General features: G+C 36.4%; 3 protein-coding genes across 3 annotated transcripts; all 3 read right to left on the bottom strand.

Moving 5' to 3' along the window:
- Nucleotides 1-143: 143 nt before the first annotated feature.
- On the bottom strand, nucleotides 144-15,522 carry LOC109171178 (TMV resistance protein N-like). The gene is made up of 12 exons (XM_019320306.1): nucleotides 15,438-15,522; nucleotides 14,727-15,334; nucleotides 13,776-14,691; nucleotides 13,379-13,455; nucleotides 11,289-12,219; nucleotides 10,992-11,023; nucleotides 9,775-9,867; nucleotides 8,088-9,160; nucleotides 7,787-7,975; nucleotides 6,412-7,673; nucleotides 4,836-4,894; nucleotides 144-849 (listed from the first exon to the last, which is right to left on the bottom strand). The coding sequence occupies exons 3-12, from the start codon at nucleotides 14,330-14,332 to the stop codon at nucleotides 245-247; spliced, it is 4,878 nt and encodes a 1,625-aa protein (XP_019175851.1). The 5' UTR covers nucleotides 14,333-14,691; nucleotides 14,727-15,334; nucleotides 15,438-15,522; the 3' UTR covers nucleotides 144-244.
- Nucleotides 14,401-19,352, bottom strand: LOC109171177 (TMV resistance protein N-like). Its single transcript, XM_019320305.1, has 5 exons — nucleotides 18,694-19,352; nucleotides 15,841-16,903; nucleotides 15,438-15,755; nucleotides 14,656-15,334; nucleotides 14,401-14,543 (listed from the first exon to the last, which is right to left on the bottom strand). Exons 1-5 carry the CDS (start codon nucleotides 19,185-19,187, stop codon nucleotides 14,401-14,403), a joined length of 2,697 nt encoding a protein of 898 aa, XP_019175850.1. The 5' UTR covers nucleotides 19,188-19,352.
- A 1,888-nt stretch (nucleotides 19,353-21,240) lies between these two features.
- LOC109171175 lies at nucleotides 21,241-25,182 on the bottom strand. The gene is made up of 3 exons (XM_019320304.1): nucleotides 24,697-25,182; nucleotides 21,504-24,585; nucleotides 21,241-21,383 (listed from the first exon to the last, which is right to left on the bottom strand). The coding sequence occupies exons 1-3, from the start codon at nucleotides 25,180-25,182 to the stop codon at nucleotides 21,241-21,243; spliced, it is 3,711 nt and encodes a 1,236-aa protein (XP_019175849.1).
- Between the last annotated feature and the right edge of the window lie 1,636 nt (nucleotides 25,183-26,818).

The raw sequence follows: 26,818 nt of genomic DNA, 5'->3' as shown, positions 1-26,818 counted from the left end.
TGCTCCATATTGCTTCACTTAATGAATCATCATTTTTATATAACAAACCACAACTCCAATCTGAGGAAGAATTCGAATCTAGAAATGCCACCTCGAATACTGAATAATCATTGGGGTTGCCTCCACATTTACTTAACAGACTAGAACACGGTATGTAGGCAAAGCATATGAATTCAGAATCCATGCATTCCTCAAACTTGTCATCAAACTCTTCGTCATATAGTCTGGCAATCACACAATCTGTTTAAACTTCATTTGCACTATCTTTGTGTCTCAACTTAGCTATGAGCTTAGAATACCTAAAAGGACGAATTTCTGGGCGTGATTCCCATTTCTGTTTTCTTCCATTGAAGAGAAAGCATACAACAAATCCCACAAAGGTTTGACTATACCAAGAGGGATTAAGATTGATGGAGACCTTATTTGGACAACGAGATGGATATTTGAACCATCTCTTGGTATCAACATCTGTAATCAAGTCATCACAAGTAGGATAGATAACCAGGAAAGGAGAGTTTCTATTCTGAAAAGGCACCTGAACAAACTCCCTTGCTAACTCCTCAGCACAGAGAGTTACATATCCATGAGAGAATGAGACAGAATATAATTCTGAATACTTGCTTGCTAGCTCAGCTATGTAACTTTCATAAGCTAAATTAGAATGTGCATATAGTTCCCTTATAGTAGGTGGGAGTTTCGGTAGCATTAAAAGTCTTCGACAACCACTAATGTCAAGGTATTGAAGGTGAGGGAGTTTAGGTAAACAAGAAAAATCTCTTCTACTGAGATTCAAGTACTCTGTTTCCAACCCTAATTGGCTCAAGCATCCAATATCATCCGTCGTGAGTCCTGATATCAACAAGATCAGTGTAATAGTTTACTCATGCAGTCAAAAAGAAAATTAAATTCATACATACTCAGCTCACACATGCATATATGTAAGTATGTATGCACTTTTGTATAGGTAAACGTATAGTATGTATATAAGAGTGAATTCCATTTTTGGTCCTATTGTTATAGGGGTTTTTCCAATTTTAGTCCACCATAATTATGTTTGTCACATTGCGTCCATTATTATTAAAAGTGTTCCAATTTTAGTCCACTTTTTGGACTAAAATTAGAACACTTTTAATAATAGTGGACGCAATGTGACAAAAATAATTATAATGGACTAAAATTGGAATGACCCCTATAACAATAGGACCAAAAATGGAATTCACTCGTATATAAATATATAATAGCATAGCGCAATACTCCTTCCGTCCACAGTTATTTACAGTACAATCTAAATTTCTTGTAATATTTTATTTAATATTAGTAGTTAATCTTATCTTATATACTTAAAAAATACATTAAGGGTCCGTTTGGAAAGCAGGAAAATGACTTCTGGAAAATGAGTCATTTTTCTGGAAAACATTTTCCTTTCCAGTGTTTGGTTGCATTATGGAAAACTGTTTTTCTGTGTTTGGTTCATTTTCTGGAAAATGAGTAGAATTGTATAATTAAATATTTTAATTATTTTATTTAAAATATTACAACATGTATAATAATATATAATAATATAATATTAATTTTAAATATAATAAAAAATAGCTATGTTTTTCAAAAAAAAAAAAAAAAAAAAAAACTAATAACATATCAAAAATATTATGGTGGTGGTGGTGGTGTAGTGGTAGTGGTGTTATTCGTTATATAATAATAATAATAATAATAATAATAATAATAATAATAATAATAATAATAATAATAATAATAATAATAATAATAATAATAATTGGTGGTGGTATGACGGTGGTGGTGTGGTGGCGGTGGTATGGTGGTGGTGGCGACGGTGGTGGTTGCGGTGGTATGGTCGTGGAGGTGGCGCGGCGGCGGTGTGATGGTGGTGGCGGTGGTTGCGGTGGTATGATGGTGGCAGCGGCGACGGTGGTTGCGGTAGTATGCTAGTGGTGGCGGCGACGACGGTAGTGGTGTTGGTGTGATGGTGGTGGTAGTATGACGGTGGTGGCAGTGGTCGTGTGGTTGCGATGGTGGTGGTGGTGGTGGCGGCGACGGTGGTTGCGGTGGTATGGTGGTGGTGGTGGCGGCGGTGGTATGGTGGTGGTGGCGGCGACGGCGGTGGCGGTGGTGTGGTGGTGGTGGCGGCGGTATTGTGGTGATGGCGGTGGCGGTGGTATGGTGGTAGTGGTGGCGGCGATGGTGGTTGTGGGGGTATGGTGGTGGTGGCGGTGGTAGCGGCGACAGTGGTTGTAGTGGTATGGTGGTGGTGGCGGCGACGGTGGTTGCGGTGGTATGGTGGCGGTGGTTGCGGTGGTATGGTGGTGATGGCGGCGGCGGTGGTATGGTGGTAGTGGTGGCGGCGACGGTGGTTGCGGTGGTATGGTGGTGGTGGTGGCGACAGCGGTGGTGTGGTGGTGGTGGCGACGGCGATGGTGGCAGTGGTATGGTGGTGGTGGTGGTGGTAGTGGTTGCGGTGTTTGTGGTGGTTGTGGTGGTGGTGTGATGGTGGCGGGGGTATAGTGGTGGTGGCGGCGGCAATAGTGGTGGTGATGGTGGTATGGTGTTGATGATGTTGGTGGTGGTGTGATGTTGGTGTAAAAGTTGGAAAATGACTTCCCCCCAAAAAAAGGGGAAGTCATTTTCTTCCAAAACAAGCCTATTTTCCAAAGTCAACGGAAAATGATTTCCGTTGACTTGATTTTCCACGCACATCCAAACACTGGAAACTTGGAAAATGATTTCCAGAACTCATTTTCCAGGTTTCCAAACACACCCTAAATTAAAAGTCATGTCAAATATGAACAAATAAATTTGAAAATTAAAAAACTTGTTAAAAATAGAAAAAATTATATTTTTCGTCCTTAAATTATAGAGTAATTGTAGAATTGTCCCTAAGTGTTGGTTATACTCACTTTTCGTCCTTAAGTTATTATTAACGTTGCATTTTTCGTCCCTTTACTAATAAAACATTAGCTAGGGATGAAATTTGCAATTTTAATATAACTCAATGACGAAAAGTGAGCACGAAAAGTGCAACGCCAATGATAACTTAGAGACGAAAAGTGATCATGATCAACACTCAGGGACAAATTCTACAATTAACCTATAACTTAGGGATGAAAATTGTAATTTTCTCTTAAAAATATTATTTACTTTTTTTATATATTAAAATATTTTCTAAAATACTAGTATGTAATTAATTATTATAAAGCCATTTTTGTCTTTTTATTAAATACTACTAGTTTTTTACGTGCATTGCGCGATTGGGATAATGCCCAATGTTTTTTTTTAATGAATATTTTAAAGTATATCAAGATTATATTGAAATTGTTCATGCTTAGATAATTAAATGTTGAATTTGCGTATTTAAATAGTTAATTCTAAATTTACAAATGCAAGATAATATAGTCAAGATTGATTATAATTGTCAATAAAATAATTGTATAGGTATGGTTGAAACCAAATACGGGACATAAGGGAGAACAAATAAAAATTAGGGCATAAAATATTAAATATATACTAATATTGAAGAGCTAACTGCTGATTGCCAAACAAGGATATTGCGAGGTAGTTTCTCACTTCAATTTGGTGTGTGATTTGAAGACTCTTTTTGTCAATAAACCTCCCAATTCAAGTAGTTAATATAATTGGCTTAATTATATATTTTGTATTTTTTTTAAACGATTATTATTATTATTATTATTATTATTATTATTATTATTATTATTATTATTATTATTATTATACCATCAGGTCATTTTACATGTTAATCTAAACAGCTAATTTTTACAAATATCTTTTTACCAATCGTTGATATAATTCACTAGTCAAATTCGCTAACGCTAACGACTGATTATCAAACAAGGACATTGCAAGGTAATTCTCACTTCAATTTGTTGTGTGATTTGAATACTCTCTTTGTCAACAAATCCCTCCAAGTAGTTAATATGATTTGCTTTATTAATTATATATTTTTTTAATTTTTTCATGGTATAAATAAAATACTTGGTAAATAAATATATAACATTATTTTGTATTATAACTTTAATATTTAATTAAAAAATAGTGCACAAAAAAAAATAATAGACAATGTAGTGAATATAATCAATTGATGAATTTGAATGTAAAGAATTTTTTACATTAGAGAAATATATAAAGACAATATAACTAATAAAATTATTTCTCTTAATTATTTTATTAATAATCAATTTTTTTTTAATAAAGACATTGTAGGGACAATGTAGCGAATATAATCAATTGATGAATTTGAATGTAAAGAATTTTTATATTGGAGAAAAATAAAGACAATATAACTAATGAAATTATTTCTCTTATTTAATTTATTGATAATGAATAATTTTTTTTTGAATAAAGACATTGTAGACACATAATTCTAAATTAAAGAAATGCATATGTATTATTTTTTTTATAATTTAATAAGAGTAAAATATAGTACTAATTATGCAAACTTTGATTGGGATGAGGTTCGAACCTAAGACCTTTCTTATTAAAATCAATGAGTAAGTTAACGGTAAACTAACAGAAATTAACAGAAAAGATAATATTTAACGGATAATCATAATCATTAAAGATAAATTATGAAATCTTGAGGAAAAAATAAAATCTGATCAATCTGAGCCATTCATTTTATTAAAAAATTTGACCGCCATTTTTTCTACCTAACTCTCTTGGACTCTTATTAGTATAGTTGATGAGAGAAGTAGATAGTAGATATAGGCGTTAATATAAAATGTTAAAGAGTATATAGTATTCTTAATATAGTACAGAACAAAATAATATATACCAGTATAAAGGGTTATTTAAAATATGAATACCTGAATCGCTTCCACCGTGAGTACTTATATGCATTGCTGCTCCTGTTTGCCTAGAAGCATTTTTTTTTTTATTCAGTCAATTAAGAAGTATAGTAGTTGATCAGTACGCACTTTTCGGAAATATATAACTATGATTATTATGAATTCTATCCTAGCCTAATTATGAGAGAAAACTAAAAAACGAAACTGATAAAAATATTAAAAAGTTAAATTAGATTTTGATGATACCAATGTAGTTAAGATACCCCTATTTTTCTATATTGTTTCCTGCTACTTTCGTGTTAGACGAAAGTTGTCATAACTCATCTTGTGATTCGTGTTAAGCTAGACAAACACACGAAACTGAGTTATGATCTTATAGATAGATCTACTAGAACGAAAGAAGATCGAAGAATGAAGAGAAGTTACAACAGTCAAAATATCTACCTCTCGACTAAGCAGCAAATAAAGAAGTAACTCTTAAAGATGCTCATCTAGACGAAAGATAAAGACAATCTTTCGTCAAGAGACTCTAAGTCTAAGTTAGACTTTTGAGACAATTCTTCTCTCAGAACACAAGAAGAATGTTGTCTAAGTCTTAGCAGGGCAATTATTCTTGGAAAGAGTAATCCTAAGAATAAGGTGCACACCAACCAAGGAGCATTAAATGATTGGTACTTCATGACAGAGCTAGAAGACAAAATTTGTAGATGTTCTTGCTACCAACATGGTACATCCGCATTAAATGCACCGAGCCCTCCGGTTTTTACCCACTGGTCTATAGGTTTGAAATATCATCTTACTCCAACGGATGGATATTTCCTCTACCTATCTTCTTTACAGAAGAATGTGCTGGTTTTTCTCTCAATTGCTCATTCATACGCAAAAGCTCTTTAAACACAAGCTCATTCTATTAAAGCTTTTGAAACCAGTGATCTAAGGTCTGAAGTTTTAAGCAAGTTCATCAGATTCATCCTTCATCACCTTGAAGAAGTCTTGCATTTTCTACAAAGAAGGTTATCCATCATCCAGCCAGCAAGTCAAGACTTCAACCTGTTGGAGACACACGCAAATCTTTTATTCAACACTCAACTCTGAAGAAGACGTTGATAGAGGCGGAGTAAGCTCTAGGAGTTGAAAAACTTTCCAAGTAGCTGTCCGGCTTAGTGATCAAGGAAGCTAGCTTGAAGTAGCTAGTTTGTACTAGGAGTGATAGTGCAAACCCTTTCATAAGTTGTGAAAAAAGAGTGGAGTAGACACAGTTGGCCGAACCACTATAAAAATCTCTCTGTCCATCTCTCTTTACATATCGTTTTTATTTTCGTGCATAGCATACCATATCCTCATAAACCGAAAGTTTCACAAGCCATAATCTGTGCAAAGCAAATTAAAACGAACCAACATATCCGCTGCGTAATAACCCCGAAATGAATTATTTCTGTAAAATCGAATTGAGTCTATTCACCCCCTCTAGACTCTAGTTTCGACCCTACCGGGACCAACACAGTATATACCTAGTACAGAACATTAAAAAGTTGAAAAAAAAGACAGTAAATGCAGTGGAATAAAACTGAAAAATGGATATCAATATATGTACCTTTCATATAACAAGCTACAACCCCAATCTGCTGAAGTTTTCAGATTCATAAATTGCACCTCAAATCTTGAATAATCCTTTATAGCTTTAGATTCACCCCACAAACTGCTAACTGGTATGTAGGCACAGCATAGGGTTCCATAGATGTCGTCAGAATTGTCAAAAGATGATATGGCTATCACACGATCAGTTTGGAGATCTTCATCTTTATTATTTTTGTGTGACAATTTGACTATGACTGTACAACTACGGATGCTATTATCAATGGCTTGGTACGAGTGTCGTCCCCAAATATTACCTTTTTTTTCAGAAAAACATACCACAAACCCCATAAAATTTTCACTATACATGGAAGATTCGGGATTAATGCAGATTCCATTTGACTTGTAGTGTCGGTATTTGAATGTTCTCAACACTTTGCTCTTCTCAAGATCCACATTAGTGATACGATAGCTAACACTGAAAGGAGTCTTTCTATGAAGTGGAAAATGAATGAACTTCTTAGCTAGAGAAGTTACAACTCCATGTTGATCACCAGTAGAGAAGGAGACCAAATTTAATTTTGAGTATTGGATTGCTAGCTCAGCTATCTTGAAACCACAATCTGCATATAGTTCTTTTATATTTGCTGGGAGCTTTGGTAGCCTGTTAGGAATTTCACAATCTGTGATTCTAAGGTATTCAAGGCAAGTGAGTTGGCTAAAGCTTTCAGGTAAAGAATCAAAACAACATCCTTGGAAATTCAAGTATTCCAACGAGATCAAGCCTTCAAGATTTTCTGGCAATGACTTTAGATTTCTGCAGTTTTTAATCTCAAGAACTTTAAGATTTGTCAGCTCACACAAGTCATTACAAAGGCATACGAGATGTGGACATTGATCCAAGCATAACCTAGTGAGGCCATGTAGTTTTTGCATTGATGAGGAGAGTTCTTTAATTCCAACCATTTTTAAATCCAACTCCACTAGATGTGGTGTTCTTGCCTCGATTTCTGGAAAATTTTCTAATCTGATGCATCCTAAAAGATTGAGAGACCTAAGAGATGAAACTTGATTGAAGCTGGGAAGCCTCTCAAGGTCATGGCATTTGCTTAAATCCAATAAAATAAGCTTCCTATGATTTCCAATAGATGGGTGAATCTCTTTTAATTTTTGACAGTCACTGAGGTTTAATCTCATCAAATTGGGCATCCAATCAAAATTTGGGGTTTCTAACAAAGAGTAGGAAGAGCTGAGATCCAAATAGATCAATTTGTCTAATTTCTGCAAGTGAAGATGGAGAATAAAACAAGTCTAAGGTCTTTGATGAAAAAAAAAAAAAAAAAAAAAAAAAAAAGACTACCACAAAGTAGCAAGAGTCCATTAGAATCATATACCTGATTTATCCTGCAATTTTCCAGATAACTATGGTGCAAGGAAAACCAAACAAGCTTTGATGGTATAAAGCTTCCCAGTAATGAAGTGAATGGATAAAATTTGAAATCAAGCCACTTCAATTCACTAATATTCCCCTTATTGATACCACCTGCGGAGGGTAATAAAATCTCTTCTTTGTGTTTAGGGTCCTGAAAGTAGAAAATAAAAATGCACAAACTTTAATGTTTTTAATGCAATACATAATGAGAATATAAAAAACAAACCATAATCTTACTATCCAAATATATATCTATGCCTTACCATTTTTCCGCATAACACATTATCAACATCCTTAAGCTGCCATACCCTGCTCCTAGGTCTGTCCAGGCTTGCAATATGCCAACCCATTTCTTGGATTAGATCATGCATCTCAATTCTTCCTTCCAGGACTGATATAAGAGAATTTTCAATGAGTATGCGCATACCAATGAATGGTTGCAAATCACAACTTTTAAGCACATCTTTTACATATTCTTCCCTCTCGTGTCTGAAAAAGCATGCAATATATAAAAAGATGCTTTTACTGTTGGAATCTAGTCTATCAAAACATATCTTAAGCTTTGTATCAATATCATCATTTGGAGTGCCCTTGAGTTCCTCTAAAGTGCTTTCCCAGTCAGCAGCCTCTAGTCCACAAAAATGAGAGCCCAAAACTTTAAGAGCTAATGGAAGACCCATAGCATGACGCACAATTGATCCACACAGTTCTTCGAAGCCAGTCTTAGGAATTTTTTTTTTAAAGGCATGCAAACTAAATAGTTGAATAGCTTCATGCTCTTCCAATGTATCTACTTGGTATATATACTTTTCATCAACTCCATGGAAACGCAGTACTCCTGCATCTCTTGTGGTTATAATCACTTTACTACCCCTACCAAACCAATCACCACCTCCAGTTAATTTCTCTAATTGTTCCGTGCCATCTACATCATCAAGAACAATCAAAACCTTTTTCCCTTGAAGCCTTAACCTTATCTTCGCCGTTCCATCTTTCACATTGCTTATTTCTACTCCTGATTTATCCTTTAGGATTGTTGTTATAAGGGACTTTTGCAATTCAATGGTATCATGTTGTCTAATATCGGCAAGAAAACAAGCTCCATCAAATTGGCTCGAAAATTTGTTTAAAACAGCCATTGCAATTGTTGTCTTACCGATACCTCCCATACCACAAATGCAAATGAACTGAGCATCATCATCATCATCACATACCAATCTCAACCAGTTACCAATTTTGTTAACTCTAGATTCCAACCCCACCAAGTTCTCTTCAAAGGCCGGTGATGGTGAAGCAGTAACAGAAGAGGTAGAAGCCATCAAGCTATATGTTTCCTCTAAAACATGCAAGGAAGTAATTAGAAGGGAGATTCAAAAGCATATGATCAACAGACTAAGCTAGCGGAGTAAACTACTATTCCCATTAGACTTTGTACGAGTGGTCTCAGTCAACCGGAACTATTTAATGGGATTGCCGTAGCTACTTAGTGCATCCGGTAGATGATCTTTTATGAGTTTTTCTTTTAATATTTTTCGCCCACAAAAAATAAAAACTCTCAATCCAATTTTAATTTAATTTTTTGTAGTAGTTGTTTTTTTTTTAGCTACTATTGACACTTTAACAATCTAAAGAGGTTTGAACTCATGACCTTACATATGGGATAATCACATCGTGACACTAAACCACAAGGTTATTGACATGATAATTGCTTCATTTTGTGCATAAAATATATAAAATAATAAATGTGCAATTTCATTTAAAGTTAAAACTTTAATTGAGATGAACACGTACACCTTCCTACTATGTCAACAAAAAAAAAATATATCGTCGTGTTACTTGACCTATGTTTTAATTGAAATGGAACACATCCCTCAATTATATTAAAGTGTACATATCTCAGTAATAATACAATATGGAATAATTAAAACGCTAGTGTAAAGAATGAAGTACCTGAACTATATCCTGCATCACTTTCATACTCATCATTATCAATTGATTCACCTTCTTCCTCTTCCTCTTCCTCTTCCTCTTCCTCTTCCTCTTCTACATCGTCAAGATTAAATATGATTCTTAGTGTTTCTATGCCTATTATTTAATGAAACATGTTCCCATTATTTTTTCTCTCTTGGAACGTTGTGAATAGTGAGTTTAAAGTCATGGAAAAAATATTCTACAGCTACGGCATATTATGATCTCCATAATAGGGGGGTTTATGGGACAAAAAATAAATCCACTTGTTTTAGACTTGGTACAACCCAAGGTCATCATTCCCTTTGGTTTTCACAACCAAAAAATTATTTTGAAAGTCTACAAGTAGATAAAAAAATAAGACATTTTATCAAGAATTATGTACAAAAGAATATGATAACATCCTCTGGCTTCAAGGGATCGCACGTATAGATATTCAAAAAGGAGTCGATTAGATCAAAGTCATAATCTTTATGTGATTCCAAAATTATTAATAGAAAATAGACCGATAGCAACCGAAGAATTACAAATGACTCTACAAAAAGAATTGAAGAAAGATGATATGACTTTATTAAGGGTATGTTTGGTTGATAGGTTTAGGACTCAGGAATGGGTATGAAAACCATTGTTATTGTTTGGTTGACTTGTTTTTATAACACTATTATCGGTTTGGAAACCTCATTAATGGAAAAAACTCATTCCCTTATTTTATAAGGGTTTCATTCCAGGTTTTTAGATCATACATAATCAAACAACAAGTGAAAATCATTCCTATTTCACCCTAGCTACTAACAAACATGCAAAATACTTTCACCAAAACTCATTACCATTACGAATCATAATAATTGTGTAATTTATTTCTTTTCTAGAATGACAATTTACTTACAATTGACAATGCTACATACAATTAAACGTGTTCTTTTATTTTTTTTAATTACAAGGAGAGGGAACACCCAAACTACTAATCACCTCCACTAAGGCTTGAACCTATCACCTCCCACTTAGGGGAGCAACCAAATATCATTGGACCACAAGGTTAAACATGTTATTGGCATTGTCAAAGTCGAGTTTGTCAATATATTTTTTTTATTGTTTGGATAACTGTTCATACAAAATATTAAAAAATATAAAAATACATGTGATATAATTTTGAATAATATGTATGATATATAATATAAAGCTCGGTGAAGTATGAGTACCTGAATCACTCTCACTAGAACCATTTAATTCCCTGTAAGAAGCAAAAGTACAATGCATAAGCATTTTTTTTTTTTTAATTTAGTAATTGAAAGAACAGCAAAAGTTTGTCCCTTTCTTGAGAAATATATAATTCCTTAGCCTAAATAAAATATTAAACTGAAAAAAAAAAAAAAAAAAAAAAAAAAACCTGCAAAAAGAGATTTGAATATAAAAGAGTATATGTTGCATTAAAAACTTAAAAGAAAATCAGAATTTTAAGGGATAAATGATAAAATTTTCAAGCCCAATATGTTTACCTTTTTTGCTGTAATTCTTCAATTAATGATTTATCATCTGTATACAGCAAACCACAACTCCAATCTGTTGAAATTTCCCAATCTTGGGCATTGAAATGCTTTGAAAATTCCAAATCTTGAAATGCTGCCTGGAATACCAAATAATGATTGGGAGTAGTAGTATCCGTGATAGCCTTAGATTTAGGCCACAGACTACTAAACGGTATGTACGCAAAGCATACAAGTTCCATATCCTCAAAGTCATCATAAAATTCCTCATCATATAGCCTGCCAATCAAACATTCGTTTTGGAGAGGATGTTCATCACTTCCATTATCTTTGTGTGTAAGTTTGGTTATGAGTTTACAATACCTAAAAGGTCGAATATCTGGGTGTGACTCCCATCTCACTTTTATTGGAAAGTGAAAACATACAACGAACCCTACAAAGTTATGTCTATACCAGGTGGGATCCAGAGAAATAGTGATCTTGTTCGAATCATGGTGAGGATATTTGAAGCAACTACTGATATTATAATCAGTGCCCGTGTAAAGAGGATAGGTGACAGCAAAAGGAATGTTTCTATTTAGAAAAGGCTGTGTGATAGGAATAAACTTCTCAGCCAACTCCCTAGGTTTTAGAAAGGCTCTGTCATCATTGTCATGAATAGAAAAAGAGAATGCGAGAGAATATAATTCTGAATACTTGGTTGCCAATTCAGCTATGTTGTTTTCCAAGTCCAAACATCTATTATATGGTGCATATAGTTCCCTTATAGTAGGTGGGAGTTCTGGTAGCTCTCTAACTCTTGCACAACCGCTGATGTCAAGATATTGAATAACATGGAATCTGCTGATGAACCGAGGCAAATTTTGAAATTTCATAAAATTGATTCGGCTGAGATTCATGTATTCCAACATGTGCAAGGGTCCCTTATCATCAATTGTGCATTCTGGTATATATAAAAGTTTTTTTTTAGTTTTAGTAGATATATATTTATAGACATTAACAAATTTGTATATTTAAAAAAAAAAAAAAAAAAAAGAATAAACAAATACACGCAGGCATGTACTGATGTACATGACTGTATTTTAAATGGCAAAGTTTAAAAAACTAGCTAGCTATATATCAATAGTGAAGAACTGAAGATTCTCACATAATTAACTCCAACAAAATGAAGTTATGTAATATATATATATATATATATATATATATATATATATATATATATATATATATATATATATATATATATATATATAGGGTCAGGTTCCTGTAAGGTCAGGTCTTCCCGTGCGGTCAGTGCGACATACACCATTAGATATGCATAAATGCACCACACAGTGTTTGTAAATACACCATTATGTGGTGTATTTTTTTTTGTGTGGTGTATTTTTTTTTGTGTGGTGTATTTTTTGACATTTCATTCTGGTGTATTTTCGAACACTGTATGGTGCATTTATGCATACCTAATGGTGTATGCCGCACTGACCGCACGGGAAGACCTGACCTCACAGGAACCAAAATCTATATATATATATATATATATATATATATATATATATATATATATATATATATATATATAAAAGGAAAACAAATGAATTCGTGCACTATAATTTCATTGCACTCTTTACTTACTCTTCAACAATATTAGTAAGCATATTATAATCATGTCAGTTTTAACAAAATATAAATTTAATTTACCGACTCATTAATATGACATTAAGAATACTTAATTTATTTTAATATGAAAATTGTTGTGATACAATTTTTAGTCTCAGTTATAATTATCTAAAGACAACACTCGTCTTTATTACTACTTCTTTACAACTTGAATATACTCATTTTGATTATATTAAAAATAATTATTTTTATTTTATATTAATTAAATTTGATATTAAGTCCATCCCCATTCACTTTTTATTAAATAAAACAGCGACCCAGGATGATTGGTGCTCTCTGAGGTCTTTTTTATCATATATAATATTTTAAAAATTGTACTAAATATTTACTTATTTTAATTTTCAAGTTGGAAATTAATCCAATTGTGCAATGCATGCATTATAACTAGTAAGTAGTAACAGTACAACGGAGCAAAGTATTAGTACCTGGACAAATATCAACCCGACTTGCTAGTGTATGAGCACATGAACAAATATCCTCCGGACTTGCTAGTCTTTTGCTACTGAAAAAAAGTAAAATAAAAGTAAAAGCATTATGAACAACTATCATCCCAATTCCCAACTTGCTAGTCTTTTCCTCTTGAAAAAAAAAAAAGAAAAAAAAAAAAAAGAGCACTATGGGTAAACTGTGTTTATTAATTCAATAATAAAAGAGTAGAATTTAATACTTTTCTTAAAAAATAAATAAGTATGCTTGATACGAATTCATTGTCCTAAATAAAAGAGAAAACTAAAGAGTATTAAAAAATTCAAGAAAGATGGTAAATGAAGGGAAAACAAAACAAAACAAAAAAGAAGGATAAACTGAAATCAATATATTTACCTCCTTTGGTATAACAAACTACAACCCCAATCTGCAATTGCTTCCAAATTCATAAATTCCACCTCAAATCTTGAAAAATCATCTGGGGTTACACTAGAATCAGGGCACAAACTACTAAATGGTATGTAGGCAGAGCATATGTGTCCTTGGATTTCCTCATATATAGAGTCATTCGCATTGACAATCACACATTTTCTTTGGAGATCTTGATTTCTATTGTTTTTGTGTGACAATTTAGCTATGATTGTGCATTGCTCAACACAATGAATGTGTTTGTAGGAGTGTGGTCCCCGCATATCAAATCCCGAAGAGATGAAATATACAGCAAATCCCACAAACCTTTCACAATACCAAGAGTGATTGAGATCAATGGAAATGCCATTTGACTGATAGCATCGGTATTGAAATAATCTCAAGGCATTGGCACCAGGACTCTCATCATCATCATCCTCTAGTAATGGAAGTGAATAGCTAACACTGAAAGTAATCTTTCTTGAAATTCTAGGAAGCGGAAAACGAATACACATCCTAGATAAAAAAGACTGTGGCAGCTCCATACTTAGATCATTACCATCATCACAGAATGCAACTGCATGTAATTCTGGGCACTCTGCTAGTAACTTAGTTATGTTTCTTCTAGAGGCAAAACGAGAATCTGCATATAGCTCTCTTGTAGTTTCTGGGAACCCTTTAGGTTGTCCACAACCTTTGATGTCAAGATATTGAAGGCGAGGGAGTTGAGTGAAGTCAGGTAAATCAACAAAATTGCTTCCCCGGAGACACAAGTATTTTAACGAGACCAAGTATTCAAGATCCGAAGGGATTCCTTTGTGGATTGCATTAAAATCAGATAGTTGTAACCTTTTCAGTGAGCGCAAACCTGATACACTAGGCACAAATTTGAGACTTCTCTCTTCTTCATCAAACTCGTTCTCTCTCTCTTCATCATACTCCTGGTTGCCTCCCCAACACAAGCATTCAAGTGAGCTCAACTGCGTTATTGAAGATGGGAGTTGAAAAATGGCAGTGTCAAATATATGAAGTTCTTCCAAATTTGACAAGTTGCCTAGGTTTTCTGGCAATGACTTTAGTTCGCCACAATCTCTAAGCTCAAGAATTGTAAGACTTTCCAACTCACATAAGTCATCAGGAAGAGAGACAAGATCTTCACACCCACACAAGCGTAACTTGGTGAGCCCACATAGATGTAGGATCGATGAGGGGAGTTTTGTAATGGGAATGGATTCTAAATTCAGCTCCTTTACATATGGCATATTTGTCTGGATTTCTGGAAAATTTTGTAATGCTCCACAATGTTCAAGTTTGAGAAACTGAAGGGATAAAACTTGAACGAAGCAAGGAAGCTTCTCTAGGTTATAGCAATTGCTTAAATCCAACAAAACAAGCTGCTGAAGATGTCCAATAGATGGGTGAATCTCTTTTAATCCCACACAGTATGAAAGGTATATTCTCTTCAAATTTGGCATCAATTCAAAATTTGGAGTTTCTAACAAAGAGCGGGAATTGCTGAGATCCAAATACATAAGGTTGTCTAATCCCTGCGAGATCAAGAATAAAACAAGCATGATATGAGCTCTTTAATTTGATGAAGAAAAAGAATTTAACATAAAATAGTAAAAGGGGTTAGAACCATATACATACCTTAGTTATCCTACAATTTAGTAGAGAACTATGGGGCAGACAGAACACAACAAGCTCCGATGGATTAAAGCCCAAAGCACTTAAAATTCCAGAAGGATGAAAGGTTTCCGGTAATGAAGGGGAATTATAATGTGGGAATTCAAGACACCTCAAACTGCTAGGAAGAAAATTATCAACGTCAGCTGGTAAATTTTTATCAGCACCACCAACTATGAGTATCTTCAAATTTTCCATCTCTTTGACAGCTCTTAAGGTTTTCTCATCATCTGTAGATTTGTTTGTGGATGAGAATAAAAAACCTTCTATGTGTTTAGGCTCCTGAAAGAAGAAAACAGTACACAGTTATAATACCAAAAAGAAACCTATGTTTAGCACATAAACTTACTATGGAAATATGCCTTACCATTTTTCCCCTTAGCACATCTTCAACATCCTCAGCCCGACATACCCTGCTCCTATGTTTCTCCTTACTTTCTGCATACCAACCCATGTCTTGTATCAAATCATGCATATCAATAGTTCCTTCATCTGATTCAAATAGAAGACATCTTTTAATTAACACCTCTATTCCGTTGCCGGGATGCAAACCACAACTCTCAAGTGCATCTTTTACATAATCCTTTCTCTTGTGCCGAAAAAAACATGCAATATTTAGAAATATCTTTTTTTGATCCTTATCGTCAAGTCCATCATAACTTATCATAAGCTTTTCACAAATTTCTTCATTTGGGATGCTTTTAATCTTCTTCAGTGTGGCTTTCCAGAACTCTTTGTCATCATATCCACATAGAGCAGAACCCCAGACCTTAAGAGCTAATGGAAGACCACCAGCACAAGTTACAAAACCTCTAGACAAATTTTCAAATTCTTTATCTGGATATTCTTTGTTAAAAGCATGACGGCTAAATAGTTCAAGAGCGTTTTCTTCATCCATTTTCTTTACATCATAGCATTTAATGGCAACTCGAAATGAATCCAATAACTGCTTATTTCTGGTAGTTATGATGACTCTACTACCACTGTAAAGCCATTTACCATCTCCAACTAATTTCTCTAGTTGATCTTTGTGATCTACATCATCAAGAACAATCAACACTTTCTTTGATCCGAGGGTTTTCTGTATCGTTGAAATCCCATCATCATATATTCGAATGGAGGGATCCTTAAGGAGCTTTAATTGCAGGTCTTCCATTTTGTTTGCTCGAACATCATTTAGAAAACTGAAGTGTTGAAATTGATTACGAACTTTGTAATAAACAGCTTTTGCAAGGGTTGTTTTCCCTATTCCGCCCATACCATAAATGCCTAATATTAACTTATTAGCATCTTTAGAGGACGTTTTCAACAATTTTTCTATTTCTGCAAGTTGTGACTTTAGTCCCACCAAATTTTGTTGACCACTTGGAGGTGGAGGCAGACGTCTCAATATGTTATCAACAACTTGTGTGATACACTCTCCTTCATACCTGAGAAGACCATGAACACATAATTGATAGTTTTTCTAAAAACGCTAAGGCTTATAATTTATATTTTGAGAAATCGCACTTTTAAATGATTGTCTATTACGAAATTTAGTTTTTAGCTGTCAATTTTAAGAAATTTAATCCTTCAATTCTTCAATTATTTGAGTTGGTCACCTTTAAAACAATTGAAGGGCTAAATTTTTAAAAATTGATAATTAGAGACTAAATTAAATAATTAAAAGTGTCCTCCAAAAAAAATAATTAAAAGTGAGATTTTCTCTTTACATTTATAAATTATACAGTAATATTTATCTAGTCAAATTTTTGGGATTGTCCAAATGAATTACGAGTAATATGCAATGAGAAAAAATAATGTAATAAAATCATAAAGAGGAATGGATAAAATATTACTTTTACTATTAATTAATAAAATCATTTAAACCAGTTTAGCTACTTTTTTAAATTTGAATTAATAATAATATCAATACCAATTTTGATTATCCAATAAAAAAATGACACAATTATTTTTATCAAACAATTAAAATGGGTTTTAGAAACTTTGTATTTAGTACGAATAGAATAGATACTGTAATTTGGGAAGAATATATACTCTAATGTCCTGGTAATGAGAAACAAAAATCCATGTTCTTTCTTAAAAACTAGGTAGTAACACTACGGCAAATTATGGTGTGGAAACATGCCCACATTGCAAGATGGGCAGAGTTTCATATCCATAATTTTTATATTGTATATGCATAATTATAGAGTTATATATTCATAATTTTATAAATATATGTTCATAAGTATAAATCTATATGTTCATAATTTTCTATGTTCATATTCCTAATTTGTTGAACTCTGTTTTCACAAATCACAGAACTATATGTTCATAATTTGATAAGTACATAGTTTAGAAATTATGAATTTACAGTACAGAAATTATAAATCTACAGTATAGATATTATGAATCTATTGTATAAAAATTATGAATCTACTGTATTTAAATTATGAATATACGGTTTAAAAATTATGAATCTAAAGTATAAATTTTATGAATCTACGAGGTGGGCACGATTCCACAGCATAACATTTCGTAACACTGCTACTGGCATTAAAATGTTAAATAAACAAATAAAGAGAAAAATGGTCAAATAGACCCTTGAACTTTCTTCAAAAGGGTAATTAGGTCCTTGAATTTTACAAAAATGGTAATTACACACTCGAACTTATGAAGATGAGTCAAATAAGTCCAATTTACTGGTAACCAACAGGTTACCGATAAATTATTGACGTTGACCGTCGCTAATTACTATTCACCGTCATTCAAAAAAAATCCGGCGATTATTTCTACCGGGAAAGACGACCACCGGACTGGTCGTCGTCATCTTCTTTCGTCTTCTCCATTAAAGAGGACGACCAGATCTTGTCGCCTTCCCCATAGGAGAAAACGACCAATCGATCGTCTTCTCCGGTTACCATCTGATTTTTTAAAAAAAAAAAATTGTAAATGTCGGAATTTTTATAAGCCGGAATGTCACCAGAATCTTGAATAGCTGGTTATTCCAAGTGAATAACCGATTATTGGGGTTATATGCTTCAAAATAACAAGTTTGAGTGTATGATTACACTTTTGTAATGTTTCAAGGGCATTGTCCTTTTAAAGAAAGTGTAAGCCTTTAAGGGTATATTTTGACCCTTTTCTCATAAATAAATAAAACTTTGGTAGTAAAAAACAAAAGCAAACGACATGAACATGTATTAAAATGAAAGAGCAAAGGAAGAAGATTATATACCCATTAAAGTCATTCTTGAGATGATACCCTGAAATTTCGCTAGCCTTTTTCAAAGCTTCCTTCCACCTTTCCACCCTTGGCTTATCATCCTGGAAGCGCTCTTCATGTTTTGCAAATGATTCCCCAAAACTTGCTGTTTGATTGCCCACCTCTCTAGGCTCCACATCATAGAAAATGGGTATCATAATTTCCTCGCCGTACTGTTGTTGACATTCCATGATTGTTGCAATTTCTTCCAAACACCATTTGGATGATGCATAGTCTTTGGAGAACACAACAATTGCAGATCTTGATTCTTTAATAATCGGTAGCAACTCCGTAATTTCCCGTCCTTTCTCAAGTCCCTTGTCATCTTTGAAAGTGTTAATTTCTTTCTGTAGTAGCTGCTTGTAGAGGTGATCCACGAAAGTCTTGCGTGTATCTTCTCCTCTAAAACTTAAATAGACATCATACTCTATTTTGCGAGGAGTAGAACTAGAAGAGGTAGAAGCCATCAAGCCATATATTTATTTATTTGATATGGCCGGAATTTGATCGGATAGGTTCCTCAGAGGGATAAAGCAGAGAAGTAATTAGAATGAAGATTCAGAAATCAGAAGCATAAAGCTACCGCCTACCGGAGTTTCAGTCTAGTATATTAGTATAAGCGTTCCTTGTTTGAGTCTTGTAGTCAACCCCTTGGATTTCGGTGGTGGGGCCATTCCAGCTCAAAAAGCAACAATTAGTGCGTAGAAAACTTAGAGAATACCCAAATATATAGGAAAAAGTGTCAAATTGGCCCCCTAAGTCGACCGGATAGTGCAATTGGGTCCCCTAACTAAAAAAAACTCCATTTAGAACCCTTAAACCTGTAAAAATGTTCAATTAAGTCCAAAGTGACTTGTTTAATAGGTTAAGTCTTTAAATGGTTGACACATGTCTTTTTAACATATTTTTTATTTTTGTTTTTTATAAAGTTTATTTATTTATTTATTAATTAAAATATATATTATATAAAATTTATAAGAAAAAAAAAAAAAAAAAAAAAAAAAAAACAGCCACCATCTGTGGATGCCTCCTGGAAGTTCCACGGAAGAGGAGCACCGGAGTCCAGCATTGTTAACGTAACAAAAAATAGAACTTATACAATTTTTGTCGCTTCCAAGTTAGCCCATCGTTAACGTAAATTGAACAAATATTCTGTACTCGGATCATTTCATGATGCATTCTTTCTCACAAATATACAAACTTTGTATTTGCGCGCACCCACGCAGGATAGCAAGTCTGTAAACTTGTTGAACTTCACTTTCATGGGTATTCCAGAACCAGTCTTGGTTTCAAAACTTTGTTCATTTTCTTTCCAAACCTGTCATCAATCTGATATGAATGTATAGCAAAGGAATATATGAGTATTGGCAAAAGGAATTGAACAGCAAAATTCCCAGAATTATCAAACAAAACCATGAAAGTTATTGTAATCTATATTACTGAAAGCCATACATCAATACTTTGTGTTCAAAGTAATAAAAATCTGACCCAATCAAAATCAAAATGAACATAGAGAATCAAAATCCAAGTGTAACTTACTTTGGACTTAGCTAGGGCGACGACGCAGCTAGCTCGACTCCGGTGCTCCTCCTCCGTGGAACTTCCAGGCAGGCAGCCCTATATAGTATATATTTTAATAAATAAATAAATAAATAAAATTTATTTAAAAAAAAAAACAAAAAAAATATTTAAAAAAGACACGTGTCAACCATTTAAAGACTTAACCTGTTAAACAAGTCACTTTGGACTTAATTGAACAATTTTACAGGTTTAGGGGATCTAAATGGAGCTTTTTTTAGTTAGGGAACCCAATTGCACTATCCAATCGACTTAGGGGGGCAATTTGACACTTTTTCCAAATATATATACAAGCTCCGCCTCAACTAATATTCGAATCCACCTCGACGGCAGCAGTGTTGGAATTATGTTCAAAGTAAGCAGATTTCTTGTGCGCACTGGTATTTGACCATGTCCACTAATCTATTGAGTCACCGTGATTTACATCCTCCCACATACTCTGTTAAATCGGAGTGTGGGGGTCATTAGGGTGGAGATTCAACCTTTTTGGAGTAAGATTCGAATTCAACATTTCCCATAAAAGAGAGCAACGTGGTACTAGTGGACCACAAGGTCCTTGAAAAAAATTACATTTTTTAATTTATAAATTATAAATCGAGTATAAATAAATTGTAAAATTAATATTTAATTAGTCGCAAAAGGTGTATCAATAATTATTAAGGACAAATTTTGTGTAAATAAAAGAAGTAAGTCTAGTGTAAAATGTATGATATTTTTTAAAATAAAAATATAATTTTTTTAATAAATTTTATAAAAAAAAATATTTTAATTAAAAATTATTATACATTTCATGTGATATTGACTCATTAAAATATATATATATATATATATATATATATATATATATATATATTGGGTCTTATCATGTCTAATTGTCTACCCATAGTCCCATAGGAATAATGGTCTACCAGTTTTTTTTTTTTTGTTTGAAAGCCAAAAGAATCAGGTTGTATTCGCCAACAAGGGCTCAATGAAAGTAGGAGGGACATCCCTCCAAACAGAACGTTCGACTATAGCATCTACATGTTTAGATAAGGAATGTGCCACTAGGTTGGCTTCCCTATTCACATAGCATACTACAGTACCTGGCAAAGCATTAACTAAACGTTTACAAGAAATCAATGTGTAGCCAAAATAATTACGAAACGAATTAACATTGCTAAGACTCGTGACTAATACCGTAGAATCCGTATAAATTATACCACCTGAGTAACCATGATCCTTCAGCCAAGAGAGGGCTTCACACATGGCCATAGTTTCTGCCAGAAGGGGATCATAAGGGCACTCCATTGGCCCGTTAGCCGCTGCCACAAAAGAGAGATCATTCCCGAATACCACAAATCCAAACGCAGGAGCTCGTTGCGGTCCATGGAAGCCAGCATCAATGAAACAGGCAAAGGAGGTGGAAATGCTCTCAGGAGGCTGCACTGGAGCCGTCTCAGCCCGCCTGCCGTTTGCTGCCATCCGCCTGCCTTCACACTCCGTCCAAGCTGCCCAGTTCGCCTCATGCCGCCGATATGCAACACTAGGAGACGGCAGCGCCACATCCCACACGGCTGCGTTTCTAGCAGCCCAAATAGTGTGAAGCAGTCCGCATATTTGACCTCGTACTTCGCTCGAGTACCCCGACGAACCACCGAGCCATTCTTCCGCCCACTGCACAAAATTCCTGTTGGCAATAGGAGGGATTTGCAATTGAGAGAGTTGCCATAGTTTCAAAGCATAAGGACATGTACAAAACAGATGCATCACACATTCCTCGTGTAAGCCACAAGATGGGCAAGTATTAATATTGATCACTCTCTTAATTAATAGCTTATCAAGTGTTGGTAAAATATTCAAGAGAGCTCTCCACAGGAAAACTTTCCACTTGGGGGGAACCTGCAGCTTCCATACATTATTCCACACAGTTGACGGCTGCGTATTCAGAGTGCACAGGCGCTTATAACCATCCTTAACCGAATAATTACCCCTTATATCTCCGTGCCAAAACCACATGTCATCGTGATCCGGACTCACAGGCAGCTGGAGAATTAAACCTGCATCCCGAGCATTAAATAAGTGATGAACATAATTGTGATTCCAATGCCCCGTGTTTGAGTCTAAGAAATCTGAAACTACCAAATCCTGGCCGTCAGCTCCCTGGTCCGTCTCTACAAAGGGATTGTGTGGATCCGGAACCCATGGAACCGACCACACCCGAGTAGCCCTGCCATTACCAATCCGGCGCCTACAGCCTGATTTCAACAGATTCTGACTGGCCATTATACTCCTCCATACATAACTTGGATTGCCCCCCACTACAGCCTCATAGAACGAAGTAGTTGGGAAATACCTTGCTTTGAAAACACGAGCCATCAGGGAGTTTTGATTTGTTAACAGGCGCCATCCTTGCTTAGCCAACAACGCAAGATTAAATTCGTGGAGACGTTTAAAACCCATTCCTCCAAACTTCTTGGGTTTGCACATCCTGTCCCAGGCTAACCAATGAATGCTTGAGTCGCTGCCGTTCTGCCCCCACCAGTACCTATTCATCAGTCTCTCCAAAGAGGCACACAAAGTCGTTGGTAGCAGATAGATACTCATGGTGTATGTTGGCATAGCCTGCGCCACACTTTTCAACAGAACCTCCTTGCCAGCTCTAGACAGTAGCCTCTTATTCCAAGAACCGAACCTTTGCTTCAATTTCTGCTCAATGTAAGAAAAAATCACCCTTCTATTCCTGCCAACAACTGAAGGTAAACCCAGGTACTTGCCAAAATCCTCGGCCTGTGCTACCATTAAAGTCCCCGAGACAATATCACGGGTATCTCCATGGGTATTCCGACTGAAGGACACGCTGGACTTGTGATAATTCACCGCCTGGCCTGAATACGCCTCATACACACTCAAACATCTCTTCACCTCCAGAGTTTCCTGTAAATTGGCTTTAAAGAAGAGTAAGCTGTCATCTGCAAAAAACAAATGTGATATCGGCGGCGCCCCCCGGGCCACTCTACAACCATGAATTCGACCCTTCGCCTGTGAGTCCTGTAATACCAAAGATAGCCCCTCAGCACAAATGATAAACAAATAAGGGGACAAGGGATCCCCTTGGCGGAGACCCCTAGTAGGCACGATTTCCTCAGATGGCCTCCCATTTACCAGGACTCTATACCGAACTGTCTGGATACACATCATTAACAACTGTATCCATTTAACATCAAACCCCAGTCCCACCAACATGTCATTCACGAACGACCACTCCATCCTGTCATATGCCTTGGCCATATCAAGTTTGAGAGCTGACCACCCCACCTGGCCTAATTGCTTCCTCCTCAAGTAGTGACCCACCTCAGAGGCAATCAATACATTATCCGAGATCAACCTTCCGGGGAGAAAGGCACTTTGCGATTCGGAAATAATTCCTTCCAATAATGGCTTCATTCTGTTGGCTAACATCTTAGCCATAACTTTGTAAAGTACATTGCACAGAGCTATCGGGCGTAAATCAGACACAGACTCAGGGATGCATTTTTTGGGGATCAACACAATATTTGCATCATTCAAACAATTAGGAAAATAAGACTGAGAAAGACAAGTAAGCACAAAGGATGTGACATCCTTACCAATTACGTCCCAGAAGGCTTGATAAAAGCCAGGATTCATGCCATCCGGGCCCGGGGATTTGTCTTTGCCCATAGAGAAAAGCGCGTCCCGGACTTCCTCCGGCTCAAACGGCCGCAACAAGTGGGCGTTCTGTGCCTCAGTCACACGTGGCCGCATAGAGTCCACCCTGAAAGGCCCGGGTGAGCCTCCAGTCGTGAAAATCTGTCTGTAGTAAGCCGTTACCAGTGAATCCAGAGCCCGACCCTCCTTCCATACCCCATCATCATCCTTTAACTTCTCAATATAATTCTTCTTCTTCCGGTGGGATGCATATTTGTAAAAGAATTTAGTATTACGGTCAGCCCCTTGTAACCAGTGCTGTTTAGCACGCTGCTTCCAAAAAACCTCCTCCTGAGAAAGAGCCAGACTTAGACTCGTGTCAAGATGTCTAAAACGTGCCAGCGCTGTAGGATCGCGCCTACCTCGCAACTTATCTAGCTCCTTTCTTAACTCAGCAATCCGCTTCCCAAACTTGTGGTGTCGGTCTCCTCCCCATGCCTTCAGACCCTTACCACACCTAGCGAGGCGGGATTGTAACTCCACCCCGTGCGTGTTGGCCCATTCCTGTTCCACAACACCCCTACATCCCTCATCCAGAAGCCACGCATTCTCAAATCGAAAACCACGTGACCCGGTGACCTGCACTGACCCATATATATCAAGAAAAAGAGCCGAATGATCCGATGCGTCCGTACGAATATTGTACAGTCTAGTCTTATCATACTACCCCAGCCACTCCATGCAAGCCACGGCCCTATCAAGCCGCTCCTCCACCCAGTCCACCGTGCCCTTGCCCCTTTCCCATATATACGGGTAACCAATCATAGGAAGAGACAACAATCCACAATCCTCTAAGGCTTCACTGAAACCTTCAATCAAACCATTCGGATGCGGTAATCTTCCCCTCTTCTCAGACTGGGCCAATAAATCATTAAAATCACCCAACACGACCCAAGGTAGCGCAGCAGCCCCCCTTAACGATCTCAAAAAATCCCAAGAAGCCCTCCTCCTACTTCTCTGTGCATAACCATAGTAACAGGTGAGTCGCCAGTGTAGCTTCCCCGGTAGAGAAATCTCCAGATCAATATGATTAGAGGAATAAGTAATCAATCTCGCATAATTGTTCTTTCTCCATAGAAAACACAAACCCCCCTTCCTAACAACACTATCCACCTTAAAACACCCCTCAAAGCCCAGTTTAACCCGCAACCTCTCCGTCTGATCCCCATCCACCATCGTCTCCATCAAAAAAACAAAATCCGGCTTCCTTTTGGACACTAGGTCCTCGACTTCTCGAACCGTCCGTGGATTGCCCAAGCCACGGCAGTTCCAAAATAAAGTACTCATTAGAAAGGGCGGGCCTGGTCCCCAGGTCCCTCCATATGAGAAAAAACAATATCCACTTGCATACCCTTACCCGAATCCACCACACCCCCATCCAACCCCCGGCGTCGTTTCGGGTCAACCCGGATTCCCTCCTCCTCCCCACCTCCCTCACCCGCAACCCCCCTCACCACACTGCCCCCCACAACTGCCGCACTGCCCGCCCCCTCACCAACACCTCCCCGAGGCAGCCCACTGCCTCCCCGCCCGACACCAACCACGGCCGAAACCCCAGCTGCCGGCACACCACCGTAACCAATAACCCGGCGCCTCTCCTGCCCCAACTGAAACCATCTATCGCCTAACACCTTAGCCGGACCCATGCCACCCGCCCTAAAAAAAGGACCGTATAAAAACTGCTCCGGTTTCAACCCCGAACGTCTCGCCTCGAGGCAAAATTTATCAGTGTGGCGTTCGTATTTAAAGTTGATCCAAGCCCATGAACCATCACGCAAAATCATCTTCATGCGGCGCTTTAACGACATACCCACATCATGCCTGACCCTCACACGATAGAATGTAGCCCAAGGTTGTTCAAAATTCCGCTCGTCTACCCGCAAGTAGACCCCCACAAAATCCCCCACCTTCTCCAACACCCTTTCCGTACGGTAACCTATCGGCAAATCAAATACTTGGACCCAAAGATCAACCGTATTCAACAAAACATGCGTAGGATGCTCGTCTGCACTCAAAGCCTGGCAAATAAGCGTTGCATTCTCAAACGCCCACGGCCCCTCCTCAAGAACCCGCCTCCTATCCGCTTCATCAAAGAAAGTGAAGAGGAAGAGATTCTCCTGCACATCCGTAACCTCTATCCCCATCAATGGCCGCCAAGCGTTCGCTAACACTCTCTTCATCATCTCCGTTTTCAAAGCTCTGTCCGTCAAGAAGCGCCCCACAACAGACCAAGTCTGGTGCAGTGCCGTAGCATCCACACCACCGGTAGGTTCATCTTCGAAACGCACGCCTAAGTCCTCCTCTTCCAGCGAGATGTCCGCAGTAGCTCCAACTATGTCCTGAATATCCATGTCGCTGTCCGACGTGATCCCAACGCAAGAAAATCCCGTTCGAATAGCAGCAAAACCGATCGCACAAGGTAGAAACCCTAGAACCAGGGAGAGAATATAGAGAAACCCTAGAACCAGGGAGAGAATAGGCATTGGTCTACCAGTTAAAATAATAATAATAAAAAATGCATTATAGCAACTTCAATGGTTTGATTTTTGCATTTGTTTTTACGTAGACATGTAGGAAACAGAGGGATAGAGATAAAAAGGAAAAAAAAATGTTTACATGCAAAAAAATTTAGAGTTAATTCCAGTAATGATCCTTCAATTATTGTGATTTTTTAAATTTGATCTTCGTCTTTTAATTTGGACAAAATAAACCCTTAACTATCAAAAGTGTTCCACCATCGGTCCTTCAGTTAACTAAAAGTTATATAGCCATTAAGTTAAGGAGTAAAAGGGTCTTTTCCTAGTTATCTTCT

This window comes from Ipomoea nil, unplaced genomic scaffold, assembly GCF_001879475.1.
Source record: "Ipomoea nil cultivar Tokyo-kokei standard unplaced genomic scaffold, Asagao_1.1 scaffold3400, whole genome shotgun sequence".
Classification (NCBI taxonomy): domain Eukaryota; kingdom Viridiplantae; phylum Streptophyta; class Magnoliopsida; order Solanales; family Convolvulaceae; genus Ipomoea; species Ipomoea nil.
This window is presented reverse-complemented; position numbering and strand designations above follow the sequence as displayed.